This window comes from Cynocephalus volans, chromosome 10 (assembly GCF_027409185.1).
Source record: "Cynocephalus volans isolate mCynVol1 chromosome 10, mCynVol1.pri, whole genome shotgun sequence".
Taxonomy (NCBI): domain Eukaryota; kingdom Metazoa; phylum Chordata; class Mammalia; order Dermoptera; family Cynocephalidae; genus Cynocephalus; species Cynocephalus volans.
Window position 1 is genome coordinate 18,389,448 of NC_084469.1, and position 22,144 is coordinate 18,411,591.

General features: G+C 35.3%; 1 protein-coding gene across 8 annotated transcripts in view; it reads right to left on the reverse strand.

Annotated features, from left to right (window-relative positions):
* BCAS3 (BCAS3 microtubule associated cell migration factor) overlaps window positions 1-22,144 on the reverse strand; it is a 601,295-nt gene that overhangs the window by 368,095 nt on the left and 211,056 nt on the right. For all 8 annotated transcript variants that reach the window (XM_063109232.1, XM_063109228.1, XM_063109233.1 and 5 more), the window contains exon 14: window positions 18,807-18,940. In XM_063109232.1, coding sequence (XP_062965302.1) covers window positions 18,807-18,940 — 134 coding nt within the window. The remainder of the gene's footprint in view (window positions 1-18,806; window positions 18,941-22,144) is intronic.

Below are 22,144 nucleotides of genomic sequence, written 5' to 3' on the forward strand. Positions count from 1 at the left end.
GTAAATTTATAAATACATACAGAAGCTCCTGTTGGGTATGTTAGCAAGGGACAATGCTAGAAAACTCAAGAATTTAATGAATGATAATGTGCCTGTCCTAGAAAAAGGTTGGGTGGATCAAAAATGGCCTCTCTGATACAAGGCATTTCTACACAAAATGTTGAAGGTGTTTAGGTTTTCAAAATCCAAACTGATGGCGGCCACTGGTCCTTCAGACTGACCATCTTCTGGTGATATAGGCTCCTCTTGGTCTGAGCTGGTATTAATTCTTTTTTAAAGATCTGGTAGAATTCAGTAAGTACGGCCATCTGGTCTTGGGCATTTCTTTGTTGGGAGACTGCTGATTGTTGCTTTAATCTTGTTGCTTGTTACTGGTCTTTTTGGGTTTTCTATTTCTTCTTCATTCAGTCTTGGTAGTTAGCATGTGTCCAGAAACTTATCCATTTTCTTCAGGATTTCAAATTTGTTGGTGTATAGATGCTTATTATAATATCTCATGATTCTTTGTATTTCTGTGGTATTGGTCATAATGTCTCTTTTTTCATTTCTGACTTTTGTTATTTGAATCTTCTCCTTTTTTTAGCTAGCCTAGCTAATGCTTTATTTCATTTATCTTCTCAAAAAAACAATTTTTTGTTTCACTGATCTTTTGTATCATTTTTTAGGTTTCTATTTCATTTAGTTTGGCTCTGACCTTCATTATTTCTTTCCATCTAATTTTGGGATTGGATCATTCTTGTTTTCTAATTCTTTGAAGTGTAACATTAGGATGTTTTATTTGAAATATTCCTATTCTTTTGACATAACAGTTTATTGCAATAAAACTTCCTTCTTAGTACTGCTTTTGCAGTATCCCACAGATTTTAGTATGACATGTCTTTATTTTCATTGGCTTCAAAATAGTTTCTGACTTCCTGTTTAATTTCTTCTTGGACCCACAGAACACTTGCGAGCATGTTGTTTAATTTCCATGTATTTGTATAATTTCCAGAGTTTCATTTGTTATTGATTTCTAGTTTTAATTCATTGTGGTCTGAAAAGATACTTGAAATAATATCAAATTTTAAAAATTTGTTGTGACTTGATTTTTGACCTAACGTGTTCTATCCTGGAGAATTTTCCATGTGGTAATGAGAAGAACATAAATTCTGTAGTTACTGGATGAGTGTCCTATAGATATCTGCCAGGTCCAATTGGTCTAAGATATAGTTTAAATCCTGTATTTCTCTGTTGATTTGTTGCCTAGATGATCTGTTCAATGCTGAGAAGAGGGTTGTTCAGGTCCCCAACAATTATCGTATCAGGGCCTATTTCCTTCTTCAGGTTTAATAGTATTAACTTCATATATGTAGGTGCTCTAGTGTCGGGTGCATATGTATTTATGACTGTTATGTCTTCTTGCTGGATAATCCCTCTATCATTATAAAATGGTCTTCTTTGTCTCTTTTTATGGTTTTTGGTTTAAAGTCTATTTTATCCAATATAAGAATGGCTACTCCTGCTTGTTTCTCATTTGCGTGGTATATCTTTTTCAATCCCTTCAGTATTAGTCTGCATGTGTCTTTAAAGGTGAACGGAATCTCCTGTAGACAGCATATAGTTGGGTCTAGCTTTTTAATCCAGTCAGTCAGTCTGTGACTTTTGACACAGTGGGGAATTTAATCCATTTATATTTAGAGTTGTTGTTCCAATGTATTGTCTTACTCCTGGCATCTCACTGCTTTTTGTTTGGATGTTTTACATATCTTTTGTTCCTTTCTTCCCCTTTTATATTTTATCTTCATTATTTGTTGGTTTTTCAAGGTGGTAAGATATACTTTCTTTTTCTTGTTTGTATTTTTGTTCTATCAGTGGGTTTTATTTTTCTGTGTATTCATGGTAATGATTATTGTTTTCTGGATTCCAGATACAGGACTCCCTTGAAGATTTCTTGCAGGGCTGGTCATGTGGTGGTGAACTCCTGCAGTTTTTGTTTTTCTTCCTCATTTCTAGGGGACAGCCTTGTTGGGTGTAGTATTCTTGGCTGACAGTTTTTTTCTTTTAATATTTTGAATGTATCATCTCATTCTCTTCTGGCATGTAGAGTTTCTGTTAAGAAGAATGCTATTAGTCTGGTGGGGACTCCATTATAGATGACTTGACATTTTTCTCTTACTGTTTTTAGGATTCTGTCTTTGAGTTTTGCAAGTTTGACCACAATGTGTCTCGGTGAGAATCTTCTTGAGTTGAATCCATTTAGGGATATTTGAGCCTTTGGGATCTGAAGGTCTGTTTCTTTCCCTATACTTGGGAAGTTTTCTACTATTATTCAGTTGAACATGTTTTCAATGCCTTTTCCTTTCTCCACCCTTTTCAGAACACCCATGATTCAGATATCTGTACTAGCTCTCTTAGATTTTCTGTTTTTTTATTCCTTTTTGTTTTGTTGTTGTTGTTCACCCGGGGTTATTTCAAAAAGACTGTCTTCAAGATCAGAAATTCTGTCTTCTGCTTGCTCTAGCCTGTTGCTTAAGCTCTCATTTGTGTTTTTTATTTCACTGAATGAATCCTTCAGCTCCAAGAATTTTGCTACATTCTTTTTTAAGGTATTAATCTCTCTGTATATTTCCTCCTTCATATCCTGGAAAGTTTTTAATTTCATTGTGCCACCTAACTGTGTCTTCTTATATCTCACTGAGTTTCCTTAAGATTGTTGCTTGAAGTTCCTTTACAGTCATCTCAAGGATTTCCTGCACCGTGGGGTCTGGTACTTCACAATTATTGTATTCCTTTGGAGGTATATTTTCTTGTATTATATATCTAGTATCTCTATGTGGATGTCTAGTCATCTGGTAGAGCAGTTGCTTCTTCTTTACTCTGGAGTGGGCTCTGAGGAGAGAGACTTTCTCCTGTGGATGTGTTTTTTTATATTGACCATTGAGTAGGGTGTTTTAGTATTGGTTCCAAGTAGACACAGTAGTGTAGACTCTGTGTGGGTACTTCAGCTATATTCAGTGTTGGAGTTGCATGTTATTGCCTCCATGGCCTAGGCACTGGGGCACTTGGTAATTCCTTGCTGAGGTTAGTGACAGTGTTGCACTGTTGAGGATGTGGGCAAGCTCTTGTCTTCTCGGGAGGAGTGCCTGGGTGGCCTATTGCTCATTGACTGGGGTAAGTTACACAGAGTGGGCTTGTTGGTACCCTGGCTATTGTCCTCTGACCCTGATGGGTGTACTGGAGCTCCTCGACTTCATGGGTGACCCTGGCTGGGGTGTCTCTTTCTTCTTTCCTACAAGCAGAAGCTCCTCCTGCGTCCTTGCTTCCCCCAGTTGGTGGTGGTTTGAAACTTTCTTCTTGCTTTATTTGGGTATCTGAACTCTCCAGGGGTTCCACGTGTATCTCTCCCTGTGATAAAGGCAATCATGTGGGCTGCATGCACATACCTCCCACCCTCAGGTGTGCTACCACAGGGGGAGCAGCATAATTCCCCCTGTGGGTTGGGCCACGGGTTCACAGGTCTGCGCTCACTCATCTCTTTCCCTGGGCTCTGCTGGTGACCTTCCCTTTGTCAATGCAGTCTAGGGGTCTGCAGGCTGCCTGCACAGCAGCAGAGGTTGCTGTGATGGCAGTAGCTGCTACTGAGGTGGCAAGTCACCCTTGTGGCAGCAGGCCACACTTGTGGTAGTGGTCCATCCACATGGCAGCAGTGTCTACGGCTGTGCCTGGTGATGCGAAGGCACCCCACTTGCTCCTGCCAGCTGTCAGCAGGGGCTTCCCACAACTCCTGAGGTCTTTGCACACTCTTGCCAGGCTGTTGGCAGGGGCTCAATATACTACAGTTCTGCAAAATGTTATCATTGGGGGAAACTGGGTAAGGTGTACATGGACGCTTTTAGTATTATTTCTTACAAATGCGTGTGAATCTACAATCATCTCAATTAAAAAAAAAACCCAAAACATTCTGGTCCTGAGGAGGATTAAAAAGAAAAGAAAAAACGGTCAATGTAAACCTTGCTAATATAATAGCTAATATACTATAATGGGTTAATTATTTAATGGGTTATCATGAGGATGGATGGATGGCTTTATACGGAGAGCAAATGAGCATGTGAATAAATACTCTCACCCAGCCCTCACTATGTGAACCCCTGCCATCCCCAGGGAACTCTGTAGAGAATTCTCTCCAGGAAGAAGGCCTCCACCAGATGTGCCCCCTGGACCTTGGACTTCCCTGCCTCGAAAACAGTAAGAAATAAATTTCATTTTGTTATAAATTATCCGATTTCAGGTATTTTGTTATAAGAACAGAAGACAAACTAACATGCACACATTAAACACATCTGTCCATGTTTTCATGGGGGGAAAACATGCTGGAATAGGATGTAAAATGGCAGGGACCTTTAGTCCAATCCAATGTACTATCATTATAGCTTATGTTGATGAATGTATTAATGGCTTACATGATTGCACTTAAACACTTGTAAGTGTCAAAGGGTATCCTCAGCTGTGTATGCCAAGGTAATAGAGGGACAAGCGCACGACAGACCACCTATTAGGCTTCCATTTCCTTCTCATGTTATACACCAGAAACCCCATGAGGATAACGTTCAGGTCAAGACACACTGTACTCAGAGGTGTTATCCCAGTGCAATAGCGCCCCCTGCCTGATGCAGCAACTACGTACACTCCTTTTTTCAGAAGCAACTATTAAACTAAACTGCTACGAAGTTTTTGTTGGAGTTGAACAATGGACTCATGGAGGCCTTGTGACTTTCCAGACCCACTTTCGGATGAGTCAATGTGAACTCGAGAATGAACAAAGTGGGAAGGGAACAACAGGGACTGCTATTCAAATGGAAGTGATATATTCCAGAGTACAGCCAGCCTGGCCAGAGGAGCATCTTGGGTTTTACAGCTATTTTCTCTCCTACTCCATTGCCTGGAGCAACTCTACTGGCTCAATAGGCCTTTGATTCACAGAGCTTTCTGTAAATACTTGGGTCTGATTCACTGATGGTTCAGCTAAAATGAGACCTGATGATGACCAAGGGGCCGTGGCAGCTGTATAATCCCAACAACAATTCTGGAAGGCTGACTGAAGTAAGAAGCAATCATCACAGGAGAATAATGAAAACCCCTGCTTTAAATCAGGGTTTGGCAAACTACAACCTTGGGGCAACCATGACCATTTGTTTACGTAGTATCTATAGACGGTTTTGTGTGACAACTGCAGAGTACAGAGATGATATGAAATGCAGACTCAAAGATATTTACTATCTGACCCTTTAAAGAAAAAGTTTGCTGACTCCTACTTTAGGCAACACTCCGGGGAAATTTTTATTTTTACTGACTTTGGGGCAGTTGGCAATGGCCTGGCCAACAGTTTTGGAAGACTACTACATACTGGCAAATCACAGATTCCCCTCTCTGGAGCCATGAGCTGTGCAAAGAAATGCCAATTGAACAATTTGGGTCACTCATGCCCAAGGTAAAGTTCCGTTCACTAATGGGAATGACTGGAATCAAGCTGCTGATCAAGTCTACAGCGCCCTGCACCGCACATTGATCACCATCTAAATCCATTAATAGTAAACGTTTTGTCTGTTGTGTAAGTCCCATCTATTACCACTGTTTCATATCCACTCAAAGTATATATGCCATAACTGAAAATACATATTTTGCAGTTACTGGGGTTAGTTGTTTATCTAATACAACAAAGTGGTTAATGGTATTGTTCAATAATTTGTCTTTTTTCTCCATGTATTTTATCAAATATTGAGAAAGTGCAGTTAAAATTATCAATGCTTATTGCACAATTACTTATTCATCCTATTAATTCTGTTGATGTTTGTTGAAGATATTTTGAAACACATTTAATCTTCCTGATAATTTGATGCTGGAACATTATGAAATATCTCTGGTAATAGGCTTTGTCTTAAAGATGAATTCTTATGTTTATTATTTGCATCATGTATCTTTTAACATCCATTTACTATTATCATATTAATGTCTCTATATTCAAAATGAATCTCTTATAGGTAATTTTTTCCTTTAGATTGGCGTATATTAATATTGAATGTAATGATGCATATTTTGGTTTACCATTTAATATTTTTTCTACTTATCCCCTCATGTTCTTGTGCCTCTGCCCTTCCTTTTCTGACTTCCTTTGAAGTCAACCAAAGAATTTTTAGTATTCCATTTTGTTTTTTTAATGTATAGCATATTAAACCTTGTGATACAACTAACCTTGTAATACAGCTAGTATTACTAGTAACCTAGTAATACAACTCCATATATCTGCCCTATCCCAGCAACTTTTGTCTTTTGTGTCATAGTTGTCATATACATGTGTACATACAATATAATCCCCATAAAATAATGTTATAATTTATTACATATAAAAATTATAAAATTATAATTTTGTCATTCCTATTTATTTTAAACAAATTAAGAAAAAAAAATCACCCTTTGTATTCAATGAGAAATTTACATTTCTCATATTCTTCATTACTTCATAAAGACCCAAGTTTGCTTCTCACATCGTATCCCTTTGGCACATCATATGGATGTACTGGGTTTATTGCTCTATCATCCTTGAGGGATAATTTTGCTTGATGTAGAACTTCAGGTTGTATTTTATTCTTTCAGTACTTTTAATATGTTATTCTACTGTCTTCTGACTTCATGGTTTCCAATGAGAAGTCAATAGTTGGTTAAAATGTACTTTCCCTGGATGTAATGTATTTTTTCCCTCTGCCAGCTTTCATTTGTTCCTTACTCTGGTTTTTAGGAAGTTGACTATGATATCCTTAGACATGGCTTTTGTTGTATTTAATGCTATATGGTATTTGCTTGTCTTTTAGAAAGTGTAAATTTATGTCTTTCAACTAAAGTGGGAAGATTTCCAACTTCACATTTTTTTCTCCCTCCTTCCCTCTCTCCTCACCTATGAAAACTACATGTATGTTAGATATGATGTTATCCCACATACTGCTCAGCCTCACTTTTCTACTTTTCCTCTCTCATTCAGTTTTGCAATTTCTATCTTCAAATTCATTTACTCTTTATCAATTCTGTTGTTAACACATCCAATTCTTTTTATTTTTGATATTGTATTTTTAAATTCTAGACATTCCATTGGTTGTTTTTTTTATTCAATTTGTTGTTTTTCATATTTTCTATTTCTTTTCTGAGATTTCTTACCTGTAATTTAAAAGAAGCATATTTTCCTTTTACTGAGCATAATAATACTAGTTTCTTTAAAATGATTTCTATTTACTACAACCAGGGCATCTTGGGGTTCATTCAGCTAACGTGCTGACTGTGAACCTATGGACTGAAGCAAAAGCTCCTGCCCAAGAATTTCCAGCCTGACACTACTTATGGCCAGCCCTACAAATTTTGGGCTTGTCTAATCAGCCCTACAAACATGTAAGCCAATAAATCCCTTTAATGTCCAACTGATTCTCTTTCTCTGGTAGAATATTGATCAATATGGACATTTTATCCAGTTTCTATTATTCCATCATGGCTGGATGATGAAATTTATAATATGATTTCAACTTTTCCAGAATATCTCCCTGACCCCAAATGTCTCCCTTACTGCCTTTCGGAGTAACTTTACCAGTAAATAATGATTCCTTTGGATCTTCTGGTATTTTAATATCCTACTAACAAAAAAAAAAAAAAAAGATGCTAGTATCAAAAGTTTCACAGTTAGCTTGGGAGAGAAAGCCAAGGGTGTAGCTGGACAACATTTGCTAATATTTGGGACTAGTGACTCCTTTATTCTTTTCTGATTTCTGCCTTTTGGAATGTCTATACTATGTATATCCTATTTTTGTATTTTGGTAAGGGATAACTTTTATTGTAGTTTCACAGATCTATAGATAGAGAAAATTTTGCTCCAGGATGGATCTTAGAGTTTCAACCAAACAAGTTTGGGTAATTCAGATGACAAGATTGAGCTTTTGAGCAGATGATACTTTAAAGAAATTTTGGACTTAGAGTTGATGCTGTAATGGGTTGAGACTTTTGGGGATGTTGGTTTGGGGTAATGGTATTTTGCACATGGCATGAACATGAATTCTGGAGGCAGAGAATGAATTGTAGTGAGATAAAAGATAGTCCCTATAAAAGACATGTCCTTGTCCCTTACAGGGCAAAAGAGTGACTCTTTGGCAAAATATGTAATTAGGTTATAAATTCTGACAGCAGAAGCTTATCCATAATTATACAAGTTGATACTAAAGGCAATCACATCAATATCCATGAAACACAGAAAAGGAGAAGACAGAGAAGAGGTGCAATCTGACAATGAACACAGACATTTAATGATGTGGCTGTAACTCAAGGAATGCTGACAGCCACCAGAAGTTGAAAAAGGCAAAGGTGCATCTTTGTACCTTTGCTGAAAACCAGCCGTCCTTATGTATGGGCATGTTCTTGGACTCCCTATTGATTACTGTGGCTTTAATAAGTCTTGATATCAGATAGTGACATTCATCCTACTTTGTTTTTCTTTCTAAAGTTATTTTGCCTATAATAAGGCCAATGCATTTCCATGTGAATTTCAGAATTTGTTAATTTCCACAAAAAACACTTTACTGGGATTTGCATGGGGATTACACTGAATCTATTTGAATTTATTTTTCAAATTAATCTAGACCAGTTTGAAGAGAACTGATATTGTAATGTTAGGCACAGCACAAGAAATTGGTTTAACTCCCCATTTATCTAGGTCTTTATTTGCTCTTGGCAATGTTTTCCAATTTTCAGAGTATAGGTCTTGCACATTGTATGTCCACCCACATTTTATATTTTTAATGTTTTTTAAAGTATCATTTATCAATTGGTATGCAGAAATTCAACTGATTTTTGTGTATTGATATAATACCCTGTAACTTTGCTAAAATCATGTATTAGTTCTTAATTTGTTATAGACCCTTTTAGATTTTCTACATAGACAATCATATCACCTTTGAATAAAGATAGCTTTACTTTTTCCTTCTCAGTCTGATAGTGGTTGTTTCCATGTTCTCAGATCTCCTTTGCAGATCTCTGGGATTCTTTCTCTTTGCAGCTTTCATGTCTATGCTAATCTATGCCCTTGGTCTCCCTGGACCCTTAGCAATATCTCATCAACTTAGGGAAACTACCAGGCTTCACCTGCAGTGAGAACTAGAAATTCTTTCAAGGCAGTAAGCTGGGGCAATAATAGGTCTCCTCTAATTTGTTTTCCATCTCTCAGAGATCACCATCTTTCAATGACTAATGGACAGTGTCTAGAAAACCAATGTTTTTTAGTTTTTTGGAGTACAGTAAATCCAGTTCCTCTTACTGCATATTGGCCAAAAGTGGAGGTCTTAATATAGACTCTTTATTTGGCATCTACTGTCCCAGGTGCTTTGCTAAGCATTTTACATATAGTATTTCTGGTATTTCCACAACGAAACATTATGACATAGGTATTGGCTCTATTTTACAGATGAGTAACTTGAAGAACAGAGTAAGTAGTTAGCTTGTCCTTAGTTATATAATTACTATTAGCACCCAAGAACATTGAGGATCTGGGGAAATAGGAATGAGAACTGACTAGAAAAGTATAAGGATTTATCTTAAGGGTTATAAAGATGTTCTGAAATTAGGTAGTGGTGATTGCTTGCATAACCCTAAAAACATACTAAAAACCACTAAGTTGTACACTTAAAAAGAATGCATTTTATAGTATTTGAATTATATCTCGGTGCCCCCGGTGCCAGTGCATTAGCCCAGCAGGTAGGCCTCGCCACCGCCAGACTCTATCCCCAGCCCAGTCAAGTGTGCGCTGACCAGAGAGGTGCCTTGCCAGAGAGGCCTGAGGTCTGCAGAGACCACATGCCCCGCGGTGCCAGCGCGCAACCAAGCAGGTAGGCCTCGCCACCGCCTGACTCCATCCCCAGCCCAGCTGAGTGCGCGCTGATCAGAGAGGTGCCCTACCAGAGAGGCCCAAGATCTGTGGAGACCAAGCACCCCATGATGCCAGTGCGCAACCCAGCAGGTAGGCCTCGCTGCCACCAGACTCCATCCCCAGCCCAGATGAGTGCGTGCCAACCAGAGAGGCGCCTACCTGGAGAGGCCCAAGACCCGAGGCGACCACCCACCCAAGGCACCAGTGGGCGACCAAGCAGACACTGAGGCAGCCATGCCAAATTGGCAGCCCCAGCAGCATCCTAGCCAGACAATAGTGTCAAAGCAGTGGACCGTGAAATCCCCTGCCTAAACGTCAAAGGAAAGATACCAGAAATATGAAAAATCAAGAAAGTACACCACCAAAGGGTAATAACTCTCAAGATCTAGATCCTATAGAACAAGAAGCCCTTGAAATGACTGACAAGGAATTTCGAGTGATAATTCTAAGGAAACTAAATGAGATACAAGAAAACTCAGCTAGACAACACGATGAAATGAGGAAAAGTACACAGGACCTGGAAGAAGAAATGTACAAGGAAATCAATGCCCTGAAAAAAAATGTAGTGGAGCTTGCAGAGCAGAAGAATTCATTCAGTGAAATAAAAAACACAACAGAGAGTTTAACCAGCAGACTTCCAGAAGCAGAAGAGAGAACTTCTGACATTGAAAATGGGCTGTTTGAAATAACACAGGCAGACAAAAAAAAAAAAAAAAAGAATTAAAAACATTGAAGAAAATCTAAGAGAGATATCAAACAACCTTAAGCACTCAAATATCCGAGTCATGGGTATTCCAGAAAGGGAGGAAAAAGGAGATTGCATTGAAAACATATTCAACAAAATAGTGGCAGAAAACTTCCCAGATATAGGAAAAGAGACAGATCTTCAGATTTAGGAAGCTCAAAGATCCCTAACTCTATTCAATCCAAAAAGGTCTTCTCCAAGACATGTTATACTCAAATTGGCAAAACTCAAAGACAAAGAGAGAATCTTAAAAGCTGCAAGAGAGAAGTGTCAAATCACCTATAAGGGAGCCCTAATCAGACTAACAACAGACTTTTAATCACAAACCCTAAGAGCCAGAAAGGAATCGGATGACATATTCAAAATACTAAGACAGAGATTGCCAGCCAAGAATACTGTACTCCGCAAGGCTATCCTTCCAAAATGAAGGGCAAATAGTATATTTCTCAGACAAACAAAAACTGTGGGAGTTCAATATCACACGACCACCTTTACAAGAAATTCTTAAGGGCATACTGAGTTTGGTAACTGAAAAATAACTACCACTGCCATAAAAACTCAAGAAAAATCAAAACCCACTGGTAAAATAAAAATACCAACAATGAAGAGAAAAAAAAAAGTTTATCTACAACCCAAGGAACCAACAAATACAGAAGACAAACAGTAAATCAGAAAGAAAGGAACAAAAGACACTTAAGACATCCAAACAAAAATCAATAAAATGCTAGGAGTAAATCAACACTTTTCAATAACAACTCAATGTAAAAGGATTAAATTTCCCAATCAAAAGACACAGACTGGCTGCTGGATTAAAAAGGAGGACCCAACTGTATGCTGCCTTCAAGAGACCCACCTCACCTATAAAGACTCACATAGACTCAGAGTGAAAGGATGGAAAAAGATTTACCATGCAAACAGAAAAGAAAAACAAGCTGCAGTAGCTATTCTTATATCTGATAAAATAGATTTTAAACTAAAAACCATAAAAAGAGATAATGAGGGCCACTACAAAATGATAAAAAGATTGATCCATCAAGAAGACATAACAATCATAAATATATATGCACCCAATGTTGGAGCAGCCAGATTTATAAAGCAAACTCTATTAGACCTAAAGAAGGAAATAGACACTAATACCATAATAGCAGGAGACCTGAACACCCCACTATCAATATTGGACAGATCATCTAGGTAAAAAATCAGCAGAGAAACACAAGATCTAAACACTCTAGACCAATTGGACTTGGCAGATATCTACAGAACATTCCATCCAACAACCTCAGAATAGTCATTCTTCTCATCAGCACATGGATCATTCTCCAGGATAGATCACATGTTAGGTCACAAATCAAGTCTCAACAAATTCAAAAAACTTGGAATTATCCCATGTATTTTTTTAGGCCATAATGGATTAAAATTAGAATTCAATAACAAATGAAATTCTGGAAACTATACAAACAGCATTCTACTTAATGACATATGGGTCCAAGAAGAAATCAAGCAGGAAATCAAAAAATTTATTGAAACTAATAAAAACAATCATACATCATACCAAAACCTGTGGGATACTGCAAAAGCAGTACTAAGGGGGAAATTTATCGTATTAAATGCTTACTTCAGAAGAATGGAAAAAAGGCAAGTGAACAACCTAAACAACCAAAACAGCATGGTACTGGCATAAAAACAGACACTCTGATCAATGGAATAGAATAGAATAGAGAACCCAGAAATCAACCCACACACCTACAGCCATCTGATCTTTGACAAAGTCACCAAGCCTATGCACTAGAGGAGTGACTGCCTCTTCAGCAAAGGGTGTTGGGATAACTGTATATGCATACACAGGAGAATGAAACTAGATCCGTACCTCTCACCATATACTAAAATCAACTCAAAGTGGATTAAAGAATTAAATGTACACCCTGAAACAATAAAACTTCTTAAAGAAAACATAGGAGAAACACTTCAGGAACTAGGACTGGGAACAGATTTCATGAATATGACCCCAAAAGCACAGGCAACCAAAGGAAAAATAAATAAATGAGATTATATCCAACTAAAAAGCTTCTGCACAGCAAAAGAAACAATTAACAGAGTTAAAAGACAACCAACAGAGTGGGAGAAAATATTTGCAAAATGTATGTCTGACAAAGGATTAAAATCCAGAATATACAAGGAACTCAATCAACTTTACAAGAAAAAAACAAGCAACCCAATTAAAAAATGGGCAAAAGAGCTAAATAGGCATTTCTCTAAGGAAGATATACAAATGGCCAACAGACATATGAAAAAATGCTCAACATCACTCAGCATCCGGGAAATGCAAATCAAAACCACACTGAGATACCATCTCACCCCAGTTAGGATGGCTAATATCCAAAAGACTCTGAAGGATAAATGCTGGTGAGGTTGTGGAGGAAAAGGGACTCTCATACATTGTTGGTGGGACTGCAAAATGGTGCAGCCTTTATGGAAAATGGTATGGAGGTTCCTCAAACAATTGCAGATAGATCTACCATATGACCCAGCTATCCCACTGCTGGGAATATACACAGAGGAATGGAAATCATCAAGTCGAAGGTATACCTGTTTCCCAATGTTCATCGCAGCACTCTTTACAATAGCTAAGAGTTGGAACCAGCCCAAATGTTCATCATCAGATGAGTGGATACGAAAAATGTGGCATATCTACACAATGGAATACTACTCAGCTATAAAAAAGAATGAAATACTGCCATTTGCAGTGACATGGATGGACCTAGAGAGAATTATATTAAGTGAAACAAGTCAGGCACAGAAAGAGAAATATCACATGTTCTCACTTATTTGTGGGAGCTAAAAATAAATAAATGAACTGGGGGGGAGGGAGGGAGGAAGACACAATTACAATTCCTTGAAGTTGATGCGACAGCAAACAGATATGAGGTTGTTGTGGGGGGATAGGGAGGAGGGAGGGAGGTTTCGGTAATGGGCCACAATAATCAACCACACTGTATATTGACATTGACAAAATAAAATTTAAAAATAAATAAATAAATAGATAGATAAAATTATATCTCAAGAAAACTTATACTTTTTGGAAAAGAAACTGAAGAAAGATACATGACCATCGGACCATGCACAGGGTTGCCTGGTTTACCAAGTAAAAATACAGAAAGTCCAGTTAAATTTGAATATCAGGATAAGCATAACCACATAATCAATATGTGTGACATAGTCACACTAAAAACAAATATTTGCTTTTATCTGAAATACCCACCAAATATCAATTAATAATATTAAATAGCTAGACAATTTTCCTCTTAACAATTAAAGATACTAATCATACTATTTTACATTACAGTTCTAATATTGTAAAATTAACACTTACCTAATTTACAGATGTTTCAAAAGTAAGTCTGCCATTTACCAAAGTTAGCATGCTAAGTATAAAAAAGAACTGAGTCTGTTTGAGTAAGACACTATGGAAATACTTTATACTTAACTATTGAAAATAAGGACTGTTTTTTTGTACTGCATTATGTCCTTTATGAGAGAAATTACTGTCAGGTGCAGAGGATATCCCAAGTCATAGAATTCAAAACAGCTTAATTCGGCATAATGAGATCCACATACATGATTTTTCTTTTCCTAGCCTGATTAAAGTATCCTCACAGTTCATGGAAGAATATAGAATAACATGATTTTGTAGCACCCAAAGACAGCTAGAGAGACCATGTGCCACATAGATTTCCTTACTGCTGTTAAATTTTACCTGTTAGTTCAAAATAATTTTCAGTAAAACTTTATAAAAATTAATTTAATGTTCACTAATTGAGGTCTCGGATGTATGGTGATTAAAAATTCCCATCTTCACCACACACTGGATAGCTGCCAAAAAAATAAATTCCCAACCTCCTAAATTACAGGATGCGTCCTAGAGCAAAATCATTTTAATAATTTCTATTTGGTTTTCCTGTGTGTTAAATAGGAATAGCATTGGTAGTAATAAACATTTGTACCTACAATATGCAAAGCAATATTCTAAGGATGAGAGATACCGTGGTGCTTAAGCAAGATTTCTATTTCCATATTGGACTTATACATAAATTAGATCGCAAATAATACTAAGATAAAAGAGGTATCAAAAATAGGTGTAAAGTGCTTAAAATATTGAAATTCTAAAGAAATAAAATGTGCCCAGAATCATACTGAAATATTAAATCTTTACCTAAAATGCTCATCTAGGTGTTGGGGGTGGGGAGGCAGAAACAGCTGGCTGGTACAGGGTTACTACTCATCTAATTTAAAACTTTCATACAAAAGAAACAAAAACAAATGGTAACTAAACTTAAGAATAAGCAAGTTAGGTGCCAGAAAGTAAGGACATGCTCAAAATAATGATGGAGATATGTCAAAAGGACACAGACACCAAGTTAATGGGCTCCCATTGGCCAAATCTGAGACATTTTGAGCTTTAAAATAAATAAATACAAATATAACCCATTAAATGAAATAAAAATGTATGAGACCAAAATAATACAAGTAAACAAAAGAATTAATTAAAAGTTATAATGAGGAATGGGATATTTGCACAGTTTAAAATTACCTCCCCACAAAAACTTTCCAAATTTAACTGCAGAATAAAATAAATGAGATTAAGAAAAACATACAAATTCATTTCATTTCTGTAATCTATTCTGTATCAATCAGTAAGTTGCGTTTTCCCTTGCATATTCATTAAAATTAAAAGTACATAGCTATTAAGATCAGACAATCTTTAAATGTTAGAACTCAAATCAGAAAGGTTAAGTAAAATTACTGTTTTTAAATCTTCAGATCTCTAGTGCCAGGCTAACAATTGGAAAAGATACAATAATACTGCATTGTTAAGGACAAATTCATCTATGTAAATATGTACGCAAATTTGAAGAACGCACAACAGATTATGTACAATGTTACACCAAGCAAGGCAGCTTGGGTGCAAAGAGGTTAATGGGTAACTTTGATGTTTTGTTCCATATACTTCAGAATAGTCGAAAACTTACTTCGAAATGTTTCATGTATTACATGCAAAATGAGAAACATGATGCTAGAAACAGAGCAAAACAATAAAGTCAAAGAAAATAGAAAGTAGATATTTTAAAAGCTATTACTACTACAGTTGTACAATGTGTTGGAGTTCTTATCCAATGTAATAAGATAGAAAAATAAAGATGGAAAAAGTTAAAAAAGTGTCATGATTTTCAGAAAAATATATTCTACTTAGAAAAATCCAACCAAATTTACTGAAAAACTATGTGATCTTACAAGAGTCTTGCAAAAGCAGGAAGATATACATTCCACACAAAACAATCAATAGTTTTGCCAGACCCATGACAATAACTAATTATAAAATGTAATGATTCCTAGATGCAAAACGTCTATAATGTAAAGATGTCAGCTCAAACTGCATTAAAATGTAATTTCAATGCAATCTAAATAAAAAACTCTACAGAATTCTTTATATAAAGCAAGAGAGCTACTATAAATCACAGTAGCTAGAAAAGTTTATGAAAATGAACAATAAATTATGTTATGAAGCTAAAGTAAGTAAAATAAGCATAATGATCGTGAAGGGTGTTGTTTTATTTTTACTTTATATTAGAGAAATTTCTTAAGATACACAAAAGGATAGAAAATGCAATCATGAACCACCTACATGGAAATAACCTAGCTTCAATAATTATTAATACTTTGAAAATTTATTGAACCTATCTCATTGTGCTTTGTTTTTGACAGAATATTTTAAAGAAAATTAGAAATATCATATCATTTCATCTGTAAATACCACACTATGAGTTCGGGATATGTGCCTAAGAGATAAAAACATTAAAAAATAGAACTACAACACAATTATACACCCAGCAAATTAATAATACTTGAAAAATATTGTGTAATACCCAGTTGTGGTCAATTTTCTCCAATTCTCTCTTTATACTTTGTTTAAATCAGGGTCCAAACAAAGTTCACACATTGCATTTACTTGATGTGTCTCTTGTCTCTTCTAATTAACATAACCATCCCTCTATTTTCGTTTGTCATCTATTTGTTCTATTGCCAAACAAACCCTCTCCTACTGCTAGATTATTTAACAGCAAATTCCAGACAACTGTAAATAGTTTTTATCACTAAAAAATAAGGAGTTTCAACTCTTTATCATCATCTAATAAGTCAAATGTAAAAATCTCACCACTTGAATATAAAATATCTTTTTATACTTGGTTTGTATGAAAAAAGATTCAATTGAGGTCCATACTTGGTACTTAAAGGAGACTATAGAAAGTATCATATAATATATAACAGTTCACATTTCCCCCACCACACACCAACCTTTATTTTCCTGTTACAATTATTTGTTAAAGAAAACAGTTCACATTTTTAATATAAAACTTCCCACATTTTAGAGTAGGCTAGTTGCATTTTCATGATGTTAACCTACCTACCTATTTCTGTGTTTTCTTTAAAATGCTAATCATATCCAGAAGCTGAATTATACTCAATTAATTTAGAAGGCTGAGCAAGAGAATTTCATAGACTATGTCATATACAACCTCTTGCATCTCAAAGCACATAATATCTCACTGTTCCAGTTTAGTAATGTTAAGATTCATCAGCTAAAACCAGGCACAGATGATTACTGCATAGGTCCATTATTTCATTAGGGGTAGCAATTTAATGATTCTTAAGATTCTTTTCTTAACTTTTTAAGAAAATGTTTATAAAAAACTTTTAAAAGAATGTCTTAAAATTCTTTTATTGAACTTGGTTTATGTTGGAATTCTTCAACAGAAAAATTATTCCTCAGTTGTTTGGTTGTCTTATTAACTTGATACAAGAAAGGGTAAATGCTGGATGCCTTCCCTTTATTAATCAGTTTTCAGAATAATGAGTCAGTAAACAACCTACAGTAGTTCCCAATACCTTTTTTTTTTTTCCTTAGGAATTATTATAAACTCATAGATTCCTATACATTTAAAATATTTCATTCTATTATACCTATTTACTTTGGTGGAAATTTAAAAGAAATAGCACTTTACACTATTCGGAAAGGATGGACTATCCCGTAGATAGAGTAGGGTTAATACGCTCTCTCTTAGAATACGTATATACAGTGGTATACTGGTAAATACAAAATCACTGGTTCAGTGAAACTAAAGGATATTCAGGATTTTAAGCTATTAAGATAATATACGGTATCTATCATGTGATAATTTCAGGCCAGCCCATGGCTCACTTGGGAGAGTGTGGTGCTGATAACACCAAGGCCAAGGGTTCAGATCCCTATATAAGGATGGCCAGTTAGCTCACTTGGGAGAGCGTGGTGCTGACAACACCAAGTCAAGGGTTAAGATCCCCTTACCAGGCATCCTTTTAATAAAAAAAAGAATAATAATTTCACATGAAGCACTTAGCCTGGTGCCTAATACAAGTACTCAGTAAACTATATATATGATGTGTGTGCTCATGCACATGTGCATAGTTATGTGCTGATAAATATTTTAAAACTGGCTCTCTGAGGAAAAAATAGCCCTGATTTGTAGTGTTTGTCAATTTTCACAATAAAATACTCCCACCATGGGTGATTTCACATTACCAATGTGATGTCACTAAATGCAGTGTTGTTCAGGGAAGACATGCACGACTGGTTCTCCCTAGACATTGTGACCTGCTCCAGTATATCCATGTCCATTATGAAACTAAATTATTTTTGTGTATATGAGAATATGTCTGTGCTTGTATGTGTGCGTGTGTTACACACTAATGTATATAGAATCAAAAGGCATAGTAAAAGATCTTAAGAGACAGGTATCTAGTGAATGACAGGGTTTTTCTCTGGGGCAAGAAATGGTATTATGGTGAGAGGAACAGTATAAACAGAACATTTTCCTCAAAATTCATTAATTTTTTTCACAATAAGGTGTTCATCTATTGCTTATTTATTTATTGGGTCAAAATGGGATTTTTTTCTCTTAATTATCTACTCTATCACAGAAAGCAATATTTTCTCATTAACATTAACATTTTGCTCCAATGTAATATAAGTGATCAGCTAAATGAGATGTCATATTATACAAAGAAATCACCTCCTGAAAAAAATATACAACTTACTTTGGCTTCAGTTTCTCCCCTGTGAAGAGTGTACAGATGGTGGACAGCACTTTGTGAAGAAGACCAAGGATGAGTCAGAATTTGGAAGACATGAAAATCATGGCCAAGGGTGTCTGACGTAACTAGAAGCATTCCTGGAAGAGAAAAAACACAGGGAAAAATTAAAATGATTTTGTATGTGGATTAAATATTTTTTAAAACTACCCATCATATTTTAAAATATTACCAAAGGAAAAAAATTACCGAGAATAAGAAATTTACCAAAATGGAAAAATTAAAACAAAGTATTTTCCCATGAATACCAAACATAATGTTACATCAGTGTACTGGCAAGGTGTAAACATTAGATGTAAAGGTATTACGACATTTCTGTATGACTAGCAGAGAGAAGTTTTATGCACCTGATTTTATAGAGTTCGCAATTATTTTTTAAAACACAGATTGTGGGATTGGCCAGTTAGGTCAGTTGGTGAGAGCACAGTGTTACAACACCAAGGTCAAGGATTTGGATCCCCATACTGGCCAGCCACACCAAAACCAAAAGAAAAAAACCAACAGAGTGTGAAAATGACATACCTCCATAGAACTAAAACCCATTCCCTCTTTTTGCCATTTCTCCAAAATAGAATTCTAAGTTTCAATTTATCTACTGATCCAACTACTAACTCCATTTAATTCACCAGTTTAAAACTTGTTTCCACCCTGGTAGATTTATTGAATCTGCCTATAATGCCTTTCACAGAGCAAGTTCTTAATTTTGATGAGATGTCATAGCTAAGAATTCTTTGCCTAACCCAAGAGCACAAAGACTTTCTATTTTCGAAGTTTTATGTTTAAAATTTAGGTCTACCATCCATTTTGTGTTAACTGTTATATAAGGTGTGAGCTGTTACACAAGGTTAACTTTTTTGCATATGATGTCCAATTGTTCCAGCAAGATTTCTTGAAAACACTATTCCTTCTCCATTGAATCAACATTGTCAGCTTGCCAAAGATCAATCAGCCATATTTGTGTAGGTCTATTTTTGTAAGTTCTATTCTCTTCCATCGATTTCTATGTCTTTACTTTCATTATTACCACACTCTTGATTACTGTAACTTTATAGAAAACTTTGAAATCAGGTTGAGTCCTCCTTTTCTGACCTTCAGCATTATTTTAACTATTCTTGTTCCTTTACAGCTCCACATACAGAATCACCACTTTGATATCCACACACAAAAAAATACTTGGATTTTTTGGTGAATAGTATTAAGTCTATGAAATTAATTTAAGGATAAGTGACATCTTGAGTCTTCTGATCAATGAACACAGCTTACTTCTTGATTTAGATTCATTTTGACTTCTTTTCCTTTTTGTTTTGCCCACTGACTTTGAATATATATTTTTAGATTTATTACAAATGGCTGTTTTTAATACTTCAATTATCAATTTTTCTTTGGTAGGATATAGAGTTAAAACTGATACTTTTTACAATGACTGTGTATTGTGCAAGTTCTAGGAATTTTTTCGTAGAGAATAAGAATTTTCTTTAATGACAACTATTTAGTCTAGGAATAGACACAGTTTGATTTCTGCCTTTCCAATCTACATGCCCTTTTTTCCATTTTCTCATATTTGCTGAGGCGAACAACTGTGGTGAGAAGAGATATACACGCCTTGTTTCATGTCTTAGTAGGAAAGCATTCAATATTTAAGTACAATGGTAGCTGTGAAGGGTTTTTTGTTTGCCCTTCATGAAATATTCTGATATATTAGTCTGGCTTTGGTATCAGGATAATGCAGGCCTCAAAGAACAAACTTTATATTTGTAATTTGTGTCTTCTTTGTCTCTGTTTTTTTTTAAAATCAGTCTGGCTAGATCTTTTTAAGGCACCCTATTTTGGATTCATTATTTTCTTTGTTTTTCTCCTTCTAATTTCATTGATTTCTGCTTCTATTATTTCCTTCATTCTCCTTGTTTCAGGTTTATCTGATTTCCTTTGTTCAAGATTCTTAAGGTGGAAGCATAGATTATTTCAGGAATTTCCATCTTTTCCAGAGGAAGCATATATTGGTATGATTTTCCCTCTAGGCCTTCTTTAGTTGAATTCCACAAATTTTGATAGGCTGCATTTTCATCTACATTTAGTTCTAAATGTTTCCTAGAGACTTCTTCTTTTACTCATGGGTTACTTAAGGGTGTGTCATTTAGTTTCCAAATATTTAGGTATTTTCCAGATACCTTTCAGATATTATTGCTAGTGTAACTTCATTATGACAAGAAATTATTTCTTTTACATTTGTTAAACTTTGTTTTATGACTCTGAATGTGATATAACTAGGTAACTGCTCCATATACACTTAACCAACTGGAATGTTCTATAAATATCAATCAATTCAAGTTAATTAATAGTGTTGTTTGGATCTTCAGTTATATGTATTGGTTGACTGCTTACTTGTTCTATTACTGAGAAGGAGTTAAAATCTCCAAGTATAATTGTGGATATGTTTATTTTCCTTCTGTTTCTATATTTAAGGTTAGGTTCATATACATTTAGGATTGTTATGACTCTTAGGTGAATTAACCCTTTTAATATGATCTCCCATTTTAATCTTGGTTATTTTCCTTGCTCTACTTTCAAAGTCTACTTTCTCTGATGTTAATATCACCACTCCAACTTTGTTTTGATTAGTGCATGCATGGTATATATTTTCCCATGTTTTAATCTATATCCATGAATGAATTTAAAATGGCTTCTTTTAGATAATAGATAGTTGGTGTCTCTCTTGCTCTCACTCTCATTTTAATCCAATCTCTGATTTATAATTGGTGTTTGTTGTTCATTCCCATTTAGTATACTTATTGGTAGGGTTGGATCTAGGTCTACTATTTCATTTTTTAAAATTTTTCTGCTTTTCTCTTTGCTTTTGTTTTTATTTCTCTTTTCACGATTCCTTGACTTCTTGGATTATCTACTTTTAATATTTAATATTTAACTTATCTATGGGATTTTTGGCTATATATCTTTATATCAAATTTTTATTAGTTATTCCAGAGATTATAATACACATACCTAATATCGTGTGTCTGTCTGAATTTTGTCCAGATTTCATAACTGTTTTCTATAGAAAGGATGGTTTGTTAGCTTACACTGCTATCCCAGGAATGGAATCACATTAGTTACTTTAAAACTTTTCTTTGTTGAAAGAAAAGACATAAAAGTATATTAAGCATCTGTGTGAAAATAAGGTAGTAATTTAAATGAGTAGATTAAGTATATTTAAGTTTGCTGTTTCCTTAGCTAATCTTAGGTAGAGCTCTACTCACTACATTAGAATAAAATATCATCCTAGATGT